This window comes from Eptatretus burgeri, chromosome 9 (assembly GCF_056783735.1).
Source record: "Eptatretus burgeri isolate ZD-2024b chromosome 9, Ebu_testis_v1, whole genome shotgun sequence".
Classification (NCBI taxonomy): Eukaryota; Metazoa; Chordata; class Myxini; order Myxiniformes; family Myxinidae; genus Eptatretus; species Eptatretus burgeri.
Window position 1 is genome coordinate 33,625,920 of NC_140969.1, and position 16,340 is coordinate 33,642,259.

At 45.2% G+C, this 16,340-nt stretch overlaps 1 protein-coding gene across 6 annotated transcripts in view; it reads left to right on the forward strand.

Annotated features, from left to right (window-relative positions):
- TUBGCP6 (tubulin gamma complex component 6) overlaps positions 1-16,340 on the forward strand; it is a 141,568-nt gene that overhangs the window by 50,928 nt on the left and 74,300 nt on the right. For all 6 annotated transcript variants that reach the window (XM_085894657.1, XM_085894655.1, XM_085894656.1 and 3 more), the window contains 3 exons: positions 421-502; positions 688-776; positions 10,624-10,712. In XM_085894657.1, coding sequence (XP_085750783.1) covers positions 421-502; positions 688-776; positions 10,624-10,712 — 260 coding nt within the window. The remainder of the gene's footprint in view (positions 1-420; positions 503-687; positions 777-10,623; positions 10,713-16,340) is intronic.

Below are 16,340 nucleotides of genomic sequence, written 5' to 3' on the forward strand. Positions count from 1 at the left end.
GGCTTCTGGTGTACATTTGAAGACTGCACAAACAACACAGGAGGATACGAAGGCATTTTTTGCACAGTTTATTCACAAGGATACGCACCCCGTGTATCAGGCAAACGGAATTGACTATTGTCCCATAATGTGTTTTCAACATCCTATCGAAACAACGCAAGTAGACTCGACGTAAATCGGTGACTTACTTGTACATCAGGAAGAAGATAATTGGTTTTGGGTCGTTTATTGGCCCACTTAGGCTGCTCATGGTCACTACCACAAGTTTACAGCTTAAGGATGAAAATTTATTTGAACTTTTTCATTGCTAATAGATCAGCATGGACACAGTATTAAGTTAAAATAGAGCCAGGGATACTTATTTTTAGGTCTGTGTTCCACTTGTTTGAAGAATTCTGAACTGCATTGTTTGTCCTTCAGGAGCTGGAGGCTGAAATTGCTAAGCACAATTTGGTGGCCTTGGCCCAAGACAAGGCTGAGATGGCAATGGAAATGTTTCGAGGTATTCTTTTTTTTATCATTGCTGTATTCTGCCATGGTAGTTGCATTTCCTACCAATACAAGATTGAGATGCACTGTGCGAGGCAATCTCTCACAATCGACCACTCACTCTGTGTAGCTTGATTTAATTTGTGCAAATTTACCGTGCTTACACCAATGATGCTGTACCATGCTGTGCTCAAACAGAGAGACGTCTAGCTGTACTAAGGGAAGAGGATGCAAAGAAGAGACAAATCTACAACGATATTAAGGAGCAGTATGACAAGGACCTGGAGGTATCATCTTTTTCTTTATTAGCCCCTGTTGGACTTGGTCTGAAACGGGGGCTTATGGATTTGGTCTTTATTTTTGTGTGTGCGTGCGGGCATCCGTAACCACATATTGGACATGTATGTACCGATCTTGTTCAAATTTGGCACACAGATAATGAATGATGGCTTACACATGCACGTCATTTTTTTTTGGAGATCAGATCCAAGATGGCCGACTTGCCACTGGGTTTTATTTTTTGACCCCTCCCCCAAAATAGGTATTTGCTCTCTTCTCCAAAACTACATGCACAATTTCAATGAAACTTGACCACAACCTTCATCATCCATAATGTGCCAAAGTTTATCAACCGCATCAAAATCTGCACTCATTAAGGGGTCTACGGGGTGTGGGAGATTGAACCCCCCCCCCCAAAAAAAAATAGGTATTTGCTCTCTTTTCCAAACTACACACAGAATTTCAATGAAACTTGACCACAATCTTCATCAGCCTTGATGTACCAAAGTTTGCTTACAGCATTAAAAAAAATTGGGGTCTCAGGGGATTTGTGGAGGGGTTTGAGTGACTGTTGCTTCTGATCAAAGTGAGCTTCAGGACAGACGGTCCTGTTTTTGAAATATCACTCATACAAAAGTACCTGGACGGATGATTGGTCAGTTAGATGGAGCTCATTTTAATGTCTCCCATCTCCGACCTTGTGAGAGGTGTGGAGGACTATAATATTCACGATAATAATCATAACTCGAGGCGCGTTGCTTTATAATTGCGAGCAGTTATTGACTGGTACCATGACTCCCTGCTTTGATACAATCCCTCTTCAAACGGACACCTGACCCACACTTTAAAAGGCAGTGGAGATGAAAGGGATCTCTGCAGACATCACTTGCATACGGTCGCCTGCGAGCTTCGTCACGCCCACTTTTGCAACGTGGGACTTTCCTCAACCATCTCTGCTCACGTCCCTTGGATTTCACACCACTTATGCACACGGCCGACAGTGCTCTCCTGCTGTGTTTCGCACACCACTCATTCACACGATCCACTCCACGGTTTTCTTTCTCCCTTGCTCTCATACCACTCAATTTTCCCACGCTCACTCTCTCTTTCCATGCACACAAGCTGTCCGGCGGTCCCGCGAGCACCACTCGCATCTTGCAGCATGTCGGGCGTTTATCATCGGCTCCCGAAGGAAAATTTTGTTATTCAAAGAGCACGATTTTCTTTCCTCTGCAAAACATGAGAATTCATGTACCTTCGTTGGACGGTGGACTCTGCCCAAAGTGTATATTAAGCTTTCACGACCAAGCCGATGTTAATGTTTTATCACTTCACATTAAACATGCGTATTACATATCCATCAGTTTGTTTATAAGCTTTTAAAAGTCGGGCAAAAACATAAAGTATTTTTTTTTAATGAAAGACTACGATTTTTGTTCCTCTGCATAATATGAAAATTTAACGTACCTTCATTGGACGGTGTATATTGGACCGCTGCTGTGATCGCTGCACACAAAACATGCATTACCTCATTTTAGTTGAAATCAAATTGTACGTTTGTTTCCTCAAAATGGTAGGTTTATTTTATGATGGAAGGCGCATTGTTCAGTCTTAAAATGTACATGAGGCCTCTAAACATATTTGTGTGAAGAGAAAAATATGGCCGTGATTTCTGGGTGGCTGGAGGGAAAGGCTGGCTGAGCGAAAAGGTGGTGCTTGTAGTATTTGCTGAGACGAGAGAAGGTGTGGCCTGGTAGAATGGGCGGTGCTTATGACCCACCCACACACCAACATGAACAGCTCCATGCAGTACTGTATATAAGATATGATTTCTTGGGTATGATAAAATAATTATTTCTCTGAAACTGAATAACCTATCAAAACTGGACTTTGCTGTTATGATGCACTACCCTTGCTGTGTATGTTTTATTGAACAATGACATCATCAGTCACGTGGTTTGGCAGCCACAATAATTTCACAGAAAGCAAGTAAAAAATTATATTTCGGAAATCGCTGTAGCGATCGATTCGAAACTTTGCAGTTATGATCCACTCCCGTTGCTCCATGTAATGTGATGTGATTCATATCGATGTGTTAAGCCGTTGTGGAAAAAAAACGGGTTTGAAAGTGTCGGTTTTCAAATGAACATGGCTTCCAAACCACGTGACCTATGGTGTTGAAAATTTGGACTCTGTCCATGATTGGGTAGAGGATCGTGTGTGTGAAGTTTCATCATGATCGGATAAGGTTCGTTTTTCGATCCAAAATGGCTGCCACACCACGTAACCTATGACGTCGTCATTTTCACAGTGTATGCAGCAATTTTGATCAATGATATTTGCCAAATTTTACTTCGACTGGATAAGCGGTTCCAGAGAAAATGTTTAATATTTTTCTTCAATATTGCTGCTGAACCATGTGACCTATCAATTGTTCTTATCACCCGAGTATCCCCAAGTCATGCAGAATTTGTCTGAAGTTTCCCCTCGATCTGTCCAACTGTTCTGGAGAAGATTTTTTTTGGGGTAAATCCAAGATGGTTGCCAGATCATGTGACATATGACGTCATCGTTATCAAACTTTATTCAGAATGGCTCGTCGATCATTTGGGTGCAGTTTCATTTTGATGTCTAAAGTGGTTCTGGAGAAAAAACAATTTTTCCTGTTTAAATTTTTTTTTTAAACAGCTGCCAAACCGCCTGACGGATGATGTCATAAACTTAGTAGTTTCATTTTTATTTGGTCATACATTGTGTGTGAGTTTCAGATTTTTAGGACGAGGGCATCAAGTAAATAAATTTTAGCTGCTCTACCACTTCACCTATGACATCATCATTGCAAGGTCCTTATTCCCCATTGGCATATGAATGTGATGTGCCAAGTTTCAAATTTTTCCGATCAGCGGTTTCAGACATAATTATTTGTTTTTTGTTTAATCCAAGATGACTGCCATACCACGTGACCTATGACATCATAATTATCAGTAAAATATTCTCCATGGGGCTCACTCTGACTCTCCAAATTTCATGTCAATTGGACAAGCGGTTGCTGAGAAAAAAAATATGTTGAAGAAATAATCGAGCAAAAAAAAGTCCAAAATTGGACGAAGAACAACTAATAATAAATACTGGAAGGGCACTCGGTGGAGCTCATAACTCTGCCATGCAATGCTTGATCCACGAGAACATATCTGGCCCAATACATTTTTGAAAGATGCTGTATATCGTTTTTGGCCCTATATCTCTCAATGTTGTAGAATCACTTCAAAAGTTAAATCTCGTATCAGGATTCGGATTCAGATCTTCACAAAAATTGAATCATTTCATCCTTGCCACACACACACAACGTGTCCACCAAATTTTATCTGAATCCGTCCACAGCTTTTTGAGATATCTTGCGTTATATTGTTTTTGGCCCCATCTCTCAATGGTGAATAATCACTTTTAAAATTCTAGGAGTCTGATCCAGATCCGGATCTTCACCAAAAATCTAATCAGTTTTTCCTTGTCATACAGCGAACCTGTCCACAAAATTTCATCCACATCCGTCCACAACCTTTTGAGATATCCTGCACACAGACAGACAGAAATGGGTGAAAACATAACCTCCTTCACCTTCGGTGGCAGAGGTAATAAACGGAACAGAAACAATTGAGTACCACAGCCTGTAAGGCTAATGGTACCCAAATAAACATTTTAAAAAGATAGGGTTCCACAGCCTGTAAGTTTAATGGTACCCAAATAATCTGAACAGAAACAATAGGGTACCATAGCCTGAAAGGCAATTGGTACTCTCATAATAATTGGAAAAAAATTATATCCCCCCCCCCCCCACTTATTCCCGTAGGTAGTGGGTATTTCTAGTTTGTAAATACAATACAAACAAATGTCTTCATTTTGGCTCTCAAAATTATTCTTGCATGTCGTTTTATTTATTTTTAGCCTCATTATCTAGCTTTCTTGTTTTACTTTTACTTTCAAAGTACCTGCCAATTGGGTGATTTTGTTCCAAGCATGCTACATATTCTTCTGACACAAATCTATATTTGGGTGGTGCATAGGCAACTGAGAACTCTGTAGAGGCCGAACAAAAAAAAAAACCGGGTGAAAAGGACCCAAAAAACGTCAGGGCAGGTCAGGTATGGGAGCAAGCATCAGAGCAGCGTGTTGCGACATCCACTTTCCGCCAGTAAACCAGGAGCTCCATCTGGCCATCCCCCAGGCACATGCTTGTCCCATCCCTGTATCCTTGAGATGCCGATCAACATTCTACAACCACGAGGCACGTGGTCGGCTCATTGGCCACCTCCACTCATGAGGGAATCTGTTGAGCAGGATCAGCATCAGGAAAATGAATAACATGTCCATACAGCTGCAGCTGATGCTCACGGACTATGCAGGCAACAAATCTCATTTGAGTCTCTCAGCAACCGCTCGTTGGACACAAAGTCCGACTGGTGATAGCCACGGATTCTCTGAAGAGATCTGGTACCAAAGGAATTTAGTCTCTGTCTCAGATTGCTGGTCAGAATCCAAGTTTCACATCCATAGATCAAGACTAGAAGCACCAAGGACCTGAACATTCAGACTTTCGTCCTCCAGCATAGGTACTGACAGCACCACACCCCATGATCCAGTGAATCCACGACTCCCCATGCCCCACCCAGATGTCTATTGACCTCTGGCTCACAGCCAGCAAAGACATGAATATCACTGCCAAGATAAGTGAATCTCTCCATGACCTCACCATCCTCACCATAAACGGGTACAGACAAGACAGCAGCATCCAAGATGTCAATGAAAGCCTTGATCTTAGTTTTGACCCAGGAAACCCATAATCCCAGCGGCTCCGACTCCTGATTCAGCACTTCGAGGGCCCCCAAAAGGATATCCAGAGTCTCTGCAAAGATGACTGCATCATCTGTGAAATCAAGGTCAGAGATCTTGATATTCCCAAACAACGCACCACAGCTTGATCTCTCTGACATCCTCCCAAGAATCCAATCCATACAAGCACTGAAAACTGTGGGGGCATTACACACCCCTGATGAACTCCAGTAACAACTGCAAATATGTCAGAGATGGTACCACCACATCTCACAGCATTCTCAGTACTAGGGTATCATTCAGATATCAGATTGATCAGTTTTGGTGGCTCCCCAAGAAGACAAAGAATCCTCCAGAAGGCATCCCGATTCACTGAATCGAACGCTTTACAGAGATCAACATAGGCTGCAAGCAGCCCCTGCCGAAACTCTCGTCTGCATTCGGTGAGGACACGAATAGCAAGGATACAGTCAATCCTTGACCTCTTTGGTGTAAAGCCTGACTGCTCTGGGCGCTGGAGCTCAAGCACATGGTTGTGAACCCTATCAAGAATTATCCGAGCAAAGACCTTGCCCAGCACTGAGAGCAGCGTCACCCCTCGGTAGTTGTTGCAGTCCTGGAGATCACCCTTCCCTTTCCAGAGAGGGACAACAAGGCCCCTCTTCCAGTCAGTTGGGATGATGCCTGTGTTTCAGGCAGACCACAGTACTGCATACAATGATGTGAGAACAGCATTTCTACGAGCCTGATATCCAACTCAACAGCTGGTGGATCAGCCTGGTTCAGCCGCTCAAAGTAACCGGCCCAAGCAGGCCTTCACTTTGGATTCCTCTGTCAAGAGCCTACCACCCTCCTCTCCAAATGCAGTACACCAAGGGATGGGCTTGGAGGAACGCAATGCACGAATTCCCCTGATAGCAGGACGAAAATCACTTGATCACAGGTAATACTTTACCGCTCTCCCCACAGATTCCTCGCACATTGGCCTCCTTGTCCACCTTCATGGCACGTACTGTTTTACGCCTCAACTCCCTGAACAACTCGGCTCTGCCATTAAGCCTGGCCCTGCGACTGTTGTGAATGGTATCCCGTGTCCCTTGAGAGACAAATTCTTCTTCGCCCTTTGGGGAGTTTCAAGACATCCACCGGCAACATCAAGGATGGTGGTCTTGAAGGCACTCCTCAACTCTTCAGCATTCCCCAAAGCACTCAGACCCCCTAAATCCCCATTCAGCCTCTTCACAAACTCCTCAGCTACCCTCTCATCCTTGAGCTTGTCAACATCCAGCCTTGGCTCTGATGGTGCCATTCTCCCAGATTTAAGCTGCAACTTCAGAGTTGCTACTGCAAACTTGTGGTCAAGCATTGAGGAACTGAGCAATCTGATGACCCTGCAGATCTGGATTATCCTCCAGCGACCACCAAACGGGCACATGATCAATCTCCTTTGCCAGCGTTGGAATACCAAGTCCAGTGATGAGCCTGTGAGCGCTAAAACCATGAACCGGCCACCCTAAGTCCATGAGGTCTTGCAAAGTCAAGGAACTTGATGCTATTCTGGTTCACAGTTCCAGACCCATGGGGACCACCACATGTCTGATAACAATTCCTATCAGTTCCAGTCAATGCATTGAAATCCCCCAAGACTCGAAGAGTATCTCGCCTGGGGCACTGATCAACCACAGACTTGAGCGTGTCATAGAATGTGTCCTTCACGGTGAGATCACTCGCTTCAGTCAGAGCATATACAGAGATCAGGGAAATGACACCCAAGGAATGACAAATCTTTAGTCTCATAATACGCTCATTGACCGGTGTTACCTCAATTATCATTGGAATCAGCTTATTGGACATAGGTACAGCAACTCCTTGGGCATGGTAACCATAAGAGTGACCAGACCAATAGTAGGTGTAACCACCCGCCTTGATCCCTCCACTATCCGGCCTCCAAATCTCAGAGTGCTGCAATACCGATGTTCAAACGCTTGAGCTCAGATGATGACAGAGACAGGTGATCATCCTCTCTTCGGGATACGACATTCCAGGCACCCACCCGAAGGGACCACCTCGGGTTAACCCATGGAGACTACTGTCTGGTGGAGGACACCTCAGCCTCACCCCGATACACACCACCACAATCTGACCTGGGAAGGTTGTCCTGTGGTTTTCCTCCTGTCATCAAAGAGTGGGGTGGGGGTGGGGGGGTCCCAAAGGCTTTGCCCCAATCTCATCATCCGGTGAGCTGCCCTGCGTAGGGCAGCTGCACAGGAGGTACTCCCACAGAATGGGTTTTCAATTTTCTTTGTGGTTATATGCATGAAGCAAAAACATACCTACTGCTTATCATTCAATACACCTCACTGCATTGGGAAATGTGGGGACAGAAATACTGCACAGGAGACCCTCATATAATGCGGGGGATGCATTCCCGCAAAACGCGTGTTATCCGAATGCGTGTTATCGGAGCAATATTTAACATGTAATAATCTGGATTTGTTCCAGTCAGAAAAAAATTCAACCTTTTTGAGGTTGAAGACCTCCATAGAAACCTCACAAAAGCAGTAAACGATGCATAAATATAACAAATTCAAACATTAAAATGATTTACTTTTTAATAAGTGTTATCATGATTGGGGTTGGATACAGGACATATTGCTTTTTGCAGGCTGTCTAGTTGAGGTTGAAGGCTCAGAAGATGAAATGGAGGCTGATTCACTTGGATGTTTTTTGAAGAACTTCATCATGGAGATTTGAGTGGCTGCCTTAATTTTCTGTTAGTAGACCTCCTTGTAACATTTCAAGACATTCTCCATCTCCTTCCGTACCTTGGAACTTCTCATGCAGTCGGGATAATGCTCATCAAAGATGTCTACAGCTTAATCGACCAATTTGAAACCTTTAGTCATGACCTTCGTCATGAGGGTTTTAACAGGCACGACCTCCCCAGGAATTGATTCTGATTCCTCTCTGATGTGCTCCTCCTCCAACACCAGAACATCTTCATTGCTGAGCTGCTCCCTGTGTGAGAGAAGCAAATCCTCAAAATCATCTTCGTCGACCTCCTCAAATCCCACTTGCAGGGTCATGTCCACATTCTGTTGCCTTGCTTCACTGACTTCAGCCTCAGTAAAACCTCTGAACTCAATCACTGCCTCAGGACTGAGTTGATGGAGATGAAATTGTGGCTGGGCATGCGTTTCCAATAAAGTTCAGTTTCATCAAGGTTAAACACCTGGCTTGGTGTGTAACCTCCATCTGCAATCACTGATTTGAAGACAGCTGGAAAATTTTTGGCAGCAGCATTATCTGCAGCGGAATGCATGGCGATTTGAAACGCTTGAACCACCCATGACTGGCAGCAAAAGGCACTGGATCATTGGTATCTTTGGTTAGATCACACAAACTACTTGGCTTCTCTTGAATGAACATTCCAGACAAGAGCATGTTCTGTTGGTTCTGATGCTTTATACACGTTGTAGCATCTTCTCCATTTTCTCAAGAGCATCAGGCCGAGATCTTGCAGTTCTCGTAATGCTGAGATTCGTTGTTGTCTGAGTACTCTAACGGATTTTGTAACGAATGGTTCTCATTGTAAAATCCCGGTCACATCTCTCTTTTATATCAATGCTGCGCTCACCTCTATCAAACTGTTCTCAAACTTTTAAATTCACCTCCAATTAATGAGACTTTCCTGACTTCTTCTTTACCTGATCATTATCACCAATGCCACTTGTTACACATGCAGCCATAGTTTCGGCCGCTGTGAGTGAACGACTCGCACGGGATGACGCAGCACAAACGACTCACACGTGATGACGCAGCACAAATGACTCGCACGTGATGACGCAGCACAAACGACTCACACAGGATGACTCAGCACAGACGGCTCGCACGGGAAGCCGCCGCACGGAAAAAGTGTCCGCTGTGAGTGAACGACTCGCTCAGAATGATGTAGCGCGGTGGATGAGTTGTAGTTGAATTAAATCTGCGTTGTAGTGAAAACTTGTTATTAGTACACACATTATACGAGGGTTACCCTTACTGTAAATGGTGGAGACTTGTAATACCCTCCCCCACCTTTTGGCAGCGCTACACAATACACATTTACATGGAGAATTTGCAACCACCCCCCTCCCTCCCACCTACAAGACCACTGATCCTCTGTAGCAAGTGTGGATGTAATCAGACCAGAACTGTAGGAGTAGCAGCGTGACAAGCAAATGCCGGTCTGTGAATTATAGTTAGGATTTGCTTTACATGTTCATGATTGTGTTTTGTCACACTGTTGCAGAAATGAAAGGAACAGCTGGGCTTTCATTTCTAAGTACTTTGTTCACTCCCTTTATGTCATTACCACATTTTGCTCTTCTGTAATATACCTGTGAATATGATGGTTATGTTGCCAATGTTGTGTGATTGCCTTTGTCTGAGAATAGAAAGCTTGCTTTAATTGCAATTTCAAAACCCGTTGGAGCTCGCAACAGATGTGAACCAAAGTCTGAAAAACAAACTCAACTAGCACACCCTCCCCCCTCCCACAAGCCTCTGTTTTTTTATTTTAAATTTAATGGCCTCAATGATTCCTCATGGTTGTAAGTTGTCTTATTTTGAACATCATCACCTTTTATGTCCAGCTTACAAAGAACATCCATTTTTGGAACGTCATACAAATTGATGCATGATGACCGTTTGATGATGAGGGATGGCTTTGTGGAAATGCAGATTGCCAGCTCTGGCTTATACGCTCTCATGTACTGCATTTTGGCACAATTTGCTGATGAAAATGTTAGTATAAATGAGTTTGTTGTTGCCAGCCAAAATCATTTTCTTGGCATCATTTGTCTTTTGATGGCACAGGGACTGTGACGAAATACATGTATATGTAAAATTGGGGATCAATAATACAAGCCCTATCATGTGGTCTCCTGAATGTTGGGCCCATTTTTGCTTTCATTGAACAATTTTAGCTATTTGTATGTGTATGGAGCCCAATTGCTATCTTTAAAATTTTGTGCTGACCTTTGGCAGAGGCGGAGGGAAGCCAGGCTGCGGGAGAATATGGAACTTCTTGCTTGGACAGTTGAGGCAAAGCAGCAAGATGAGAAAGCCAAAGCGAGGTTTGCTTTTTTTTATGAATGATCTTGGTTGGCAACACGATGGATCGAATTGATAATATTCCTATTATATAGCAGGGTTAACAGGATAACACAAAGGTCATACTCTTGCATTTGTGTTCTATAGTCTGAGCTTGATTTCCAGCTCAAGTATAAACTGTTACCTTGGTGTTTTATGGGCAGCACATTGCATCATTAAGTTTGTTGTTTGTCGGATGGTATGTATAACTGGAGGCCTGTCTGCCAACATTAGCTAGTGGACATTAAATATCCGATGTTCTTTCGCAAAGAGTCAGCAAGTTAACAATATCACCATGGCTCGTTTCAAAATTCCTGTCTTAATCTCCAGGTGCAGTACATCAGCAGGAAAGCATGCTGCTGATGATGATACAGATGGCAGTTAGTTTTTGCACACAAATAAATAACTGGTGTCGCAAATACATTTAGGACAAGAGGGTTTGTTGATTATATATTTATTTTTTTTCCAAGCTTTCCACTTAAACGCTTTAAATATAATGCAAGATGTTCCAAAAAGACCCGGACAACTTTGGTTGTTAATATATTGTTGCGGGCCGGGGGGTCGGGTGAGAAAACCACGAGGTGGGGGAAGCTATCTCGGTTCCCACCAGACTCCCTGGAATTGTAGGCTGTTGCACACGGATAATTCCTTGATGCGGTGGGTCGCTGAACCGACCGTGGACGCCAATAACTCAACCGCGTGACCTAGGGTCCTTCCGTCTATGGGTTAATCGGGTTACCTAATTAATCACGTGGTTTAATTACTGGGGAACATGCCCTCTGTACGCCTTGTCCGAACTGGATCACTCTACCGGATCGGATGCAGCCAAGCAACACTGCCAAGGACGTACTGGCTGAAAGGAACGGATCGTTGGGAATAAAGTCCTGGCTAAACTAGGATTCGGACCATGCTGGATCAATAGAAGAAAAGACAAAAACGAGCAGGGAACATTCCTAATGCTAATTTCTTAAAAGTGGGGGAGGAAAGATATGTGGCACAGTGAAGATTTATTGGGGTGTGTTGTGCAGAAATAGGGGAGAGAGGTGTGGTGCAGCAAATAAACAGGCAACTTACAAAAGGGGACACAAAGCAGACTTAACGCGAAATTAATAACAATAATAATAACGATCTTCTGCAGTCTTGCTTAAGGCCCGGTCACACCTTGACGTTTTAGCCAGCGATGGCAACGTATTAAAATGTATGTAAAACGCTGGCTTACGTTTAACTTTTGATGTTTTTTTTTTTTTAAGATTCGGACGTATTCATAGCGACTTGGTCTTATGTATAACGCATTGGTAACGGACACAGAACGTTTCGTTGTGTTATAGATAACTTATACCAACGAATGCTGAACCTGTTGTCGGCCTACACAACCGATGCCCAACGATAGTCTAACTTAGGCATAGCGCGTTGCACGCATTTCCGACGATGTCGTGACGTAGCCTATTAAAAGGCTGACGCACAACGATTCGAATCATAACTGCCGTAGAAATGGAAGTGACAACATCGCGGTCACACCTTGGCGATCTTGCCAGCGTATGCCGACCTAAGAAAAATGTGTCTAAAACGTTGGGGCACGTCAAATACGGTATGAGTAAGTTTGGTATACGTGAGTAGAACGCTAAAGTACGCTATCATACGTCGTAGTAAGTAGAGTACGTCAAGAAATTTTAAACATGTTCAAAATTTGTGGACGTACTCGGCGTATGACACACGTTCCGCATGCGATGGGGATAAGTTTTACACACGATATGTGGACGCTTACACACGTCCACAGAGGCTACTTATAAGCTACTCATAAGTCGAAACACGTCGCGGTAATGTCTTTTTTACGCGAAACTTATTTCTAACTTATGTTTGACGTGCTTTGAAACAATTCTTTACGTAGTCCCAACACACATCGACGTATGTAGACGTATTCCAATGACGTCTTCCGGTCGACAAAAAAAAATAATAAATGAACGTGTTTCTAGCTTACAACTGCCATATAAAGACGTGTTCCCAGCGGTTTTGGGAATTGGTATATAAAAATGCTGCTCATAAAAGGGGAACCCAACAGTGTTTTCGAGTCCTTTTTGAGTCGATGTCCATGTCAGCAGTAACAGTATCAGTATCAGTATTAGTATTAGTGTTAGTATTAGTATTAGTAGTAGTTTATTTCAGTTGGCAGTAGTAGGTGAGTGTGAGGGGGAGGGTGTGGGTTATGATGGATCGTGTTTGCGTTTAACGATTTAACGATTTAAATGATAAACTCAACGATTTAAATGGCTGCATCTCCACTATTGAAAGTCGACGCTTGCGCTCAACAATTGGATTTTTTTTACACTCAACGACTTTTAAACGGTACCACTCAGCTATTTTCATTGTTTACAATGAACGATTTAAATTGCTGTCACTCGCCTTTGTTTTTTGACGCTGGGGTTTGGAAATTTGAAGCGTTTCTTCTGAACGTGTTAAAACGCTCAAACTCGACTATTTTAAATAGACGCTGCTGATGGACAATTGGAATCATAGCCAAGCTAGACATCGAAGTGTGAACATCCTCGTCATGCCGAAGAAAAGTTTGAAGAATGCTGCAAATAAGTGTCCTGGCCGTGGCCGTGGTCGCTGACGCAAGGACGATCCATTATACCGACGTCTTTCAGCCTATGAGTAACTTAAAAGTAACGTCTGTCGATGTGTGGCAACGATCGCGTAACGTGCCAACAACACGTTAATCATAGGTTAGAAATAAGTTTCGGGTACGCGAAACATTACCTCGGCGTGTCTCAACTTATGATTAACTTACAAGTAGCATGTGTTGACGTCTGTCAACGATCGCAGACCGTGCATACAACTTGTGGCCAGCGTAGCGGAACGTGCGAGTCATACGCCGGCATACGTCGTGAAATTTCAAGCATGAAAAAATTTGAGGACAACCAAAAAGTACAACGTTTAAAGCCAGCGTACAACGACGTATGGCAGTGTTTTTCAGCGTGCTCTCAATGTTATCAAAACTTACCCATAACGTATTCAACGTGTGCCAGCGTTTTAGAAAAAAAATTCAAAAATCGGCATTCGTTGGCTAAAACGTCAAGGTGTGACCGGGCCTTTAACTAGACAGACGCCAGGACACACACATACGCACACACACAGACACAGAAAACCCGATGAAGTGGAAGTTTAGAACCAGGAATTGGGCACTGTAAAGGAGGAGCTTGAGTCGAGAAGGGGGAGAGTCCAGAGTGCGAGGACGGAGTAGTAGGCGGGACCAGGTAGGCGGGTGGGACCGACGTTCTGTGGGCGGAGACGAGGCGGAGTCCGGGCAGCAGGAGGCGGGTCGTGGCGGTGTCGACACCATTCGTGCAGCCTCTTAGGAGGTATTTATTTGCATGCCTTTTTCTCTGTGCAGCAGATCCCTCACTACGGCACCGCACGCGCTGATCTCCACGAGGCCCCACTTTACAGCGAAGGCGCACGTGGCTGATTAACCTCAGTAATAATCAGAAAAGAAGAAGAGTAGGGATGAAATGAAGGAAAAAATGATTTAAGCAACCCTAGCTATTAGATCATCACAACACACTCCCTTGTTGTTCCGCTAAACAAAACGCAAAACGCTAAACAAAAAAAAGCAAAACGAATAATCGAATCACTGTCTTCGGACACCTATTTGTTGTATGCATGCCTGTCCAAGAACCGCAACAATATTTAGGAGGAGGAGATTGGGACCGTACTCTGTGCAGAGCGTTGGTGCTGCTTAAGCAGTCTCCTTGGCTATTGGGCACAATCCTGGACGGGTCACCACTCCGACACAGTATACCAGCATGCTTGCACTCATTTTGCCGACCTCGGAAGGATGACAGGCCGAGTTAACCCCACCTAGTATTAATTCAACATCTGAGCGGGATTTGAACTCAGGATCCTAGGATCCCAAGCCCACCACTCTAACCATTTAGCCAACACCAGGTATAATATATTTAGAACCACAAATGATACTGTTGCGAATTCGCGCCCGCCAGCGTGCGAACGGCCACGTGACTCGAATCGCGGCACGTCGCCCACCGGACGGACAATTCTGTCGTGACCCTATCGGACTAACGCCGAGAGCTAGTCACGGGTGGGCCTTTCAGCCTCACCACGATCATGTCAATCGGCCACCGGCGTGGGATAGGGTTGTTCGCCAAACTCGACCTACCTAAGTACCCACGCGGAGGGTAGACCGGGCGATCGCACCTCGCCGCAGGTCGACCCCGGACACGGGCCGCTTAAGCGACCTGTTCCGTACTATCGGGATAACCGAGCGGTGTTATCGTCGGCCTCGACGGTTCCGATTAATTATCGGGCGTATTAAGCCCACTACCAACCCTTTACGTGAAGCAAGATGGAGATTCAATTAAAGAAAAGACGAAGCGAAACGGGAAAACAGTTCAACATGATGCACATTTATTCCGCGGCACACGGAGAGCACACATATACAATTAAAACAATATGCACATATATCAAATGCTACAAAAGAAACAATGACGCAGAGATACTACCGACTACGCGAGCACATGGCAACACTTACACAGTTTTACTTTACAGACGGCGCCAACAACACATTTACTCAAAAGCAAAAGAAAAGGCCACCCTCAAAGGCAAGTGGGCAGACGGGGCCTGTGGGCCAATATTTGTGCGGGACCTGAAAGAGCGGTCAGGTCCACGAGACCGGGTGGGTCCGACCCGTGTCTTTGTGATGAGCCGCAAATGTGGCAGTGCGGCGGTGCCCCGTCTTCGTGCTCCTTCGCGGGTTTCGTTGGCACCGCTTAGAGTGGGGTGGGAACGGGGCCCCCTTTTCGCACTATCTCAGCGCGGGGGAAAAAGTGGGGGGGAATTGTTGATGCTCTGGGGGAAAGAGTATAGCTGGCTTGCTTGGGTCCCGTGACGAGCGATTCCACCGCGACCTCGTCGCCGACCGCCGTCTTCCTTGCCTCGGACCCAAACTCCTCGGTCTCTTCCCCCAATTCTCCTCAGCCGACTGCCGAAAACCACCGGGACGCCCTCTCCTCCCGACTCCACTCCGCGCTCCAAACTGACTCTGCCCAAAATACTCTTCGCTCTTCCAAGGCCGACTCTCCGCTCTTCCAAGGCCGACTCTGCCCAAACCGACTCTGCCGAGATTCGCTTGCGCTCGGCGCTTTATAGGCCGGCAGGAGAACCCATATGCAAATTTCTGGATCAGAACGAGCTCGGGGGCGGAGCCACGCTCGCCCATTGGACGGAGAAAAAGGGGCGTGAATCTCCCCTGATCCTAGAATTTGCATATCTCGATTCCACACAGGCGCACCTGGAGGCGGGGCCAAACCGCCCCGCGCTTGCTGATTGGACGGATCAGAAGTGGGCGTGTAGCATTCCTGATCCGAATTCTCCTCGGAAAGGCCGCATTTTGCACTTGCGGCTCGGCGCGCGTCCCGTACGAGCCCAGGACAGCCTGACGCTCGGTGCTCACAGGTGGTGTGGGAATGGCCGCAGAAGGAGAGAGGTGAAGGTGGTGGAGGGTTTATGGTGGTGGTTTATGGCCATGGTGCCGTTCGGAATGGCGGTGATGTGATGTTTGCGGGAGCGAGTTGTGAAGGTAAAGATCGTGGCTGTTG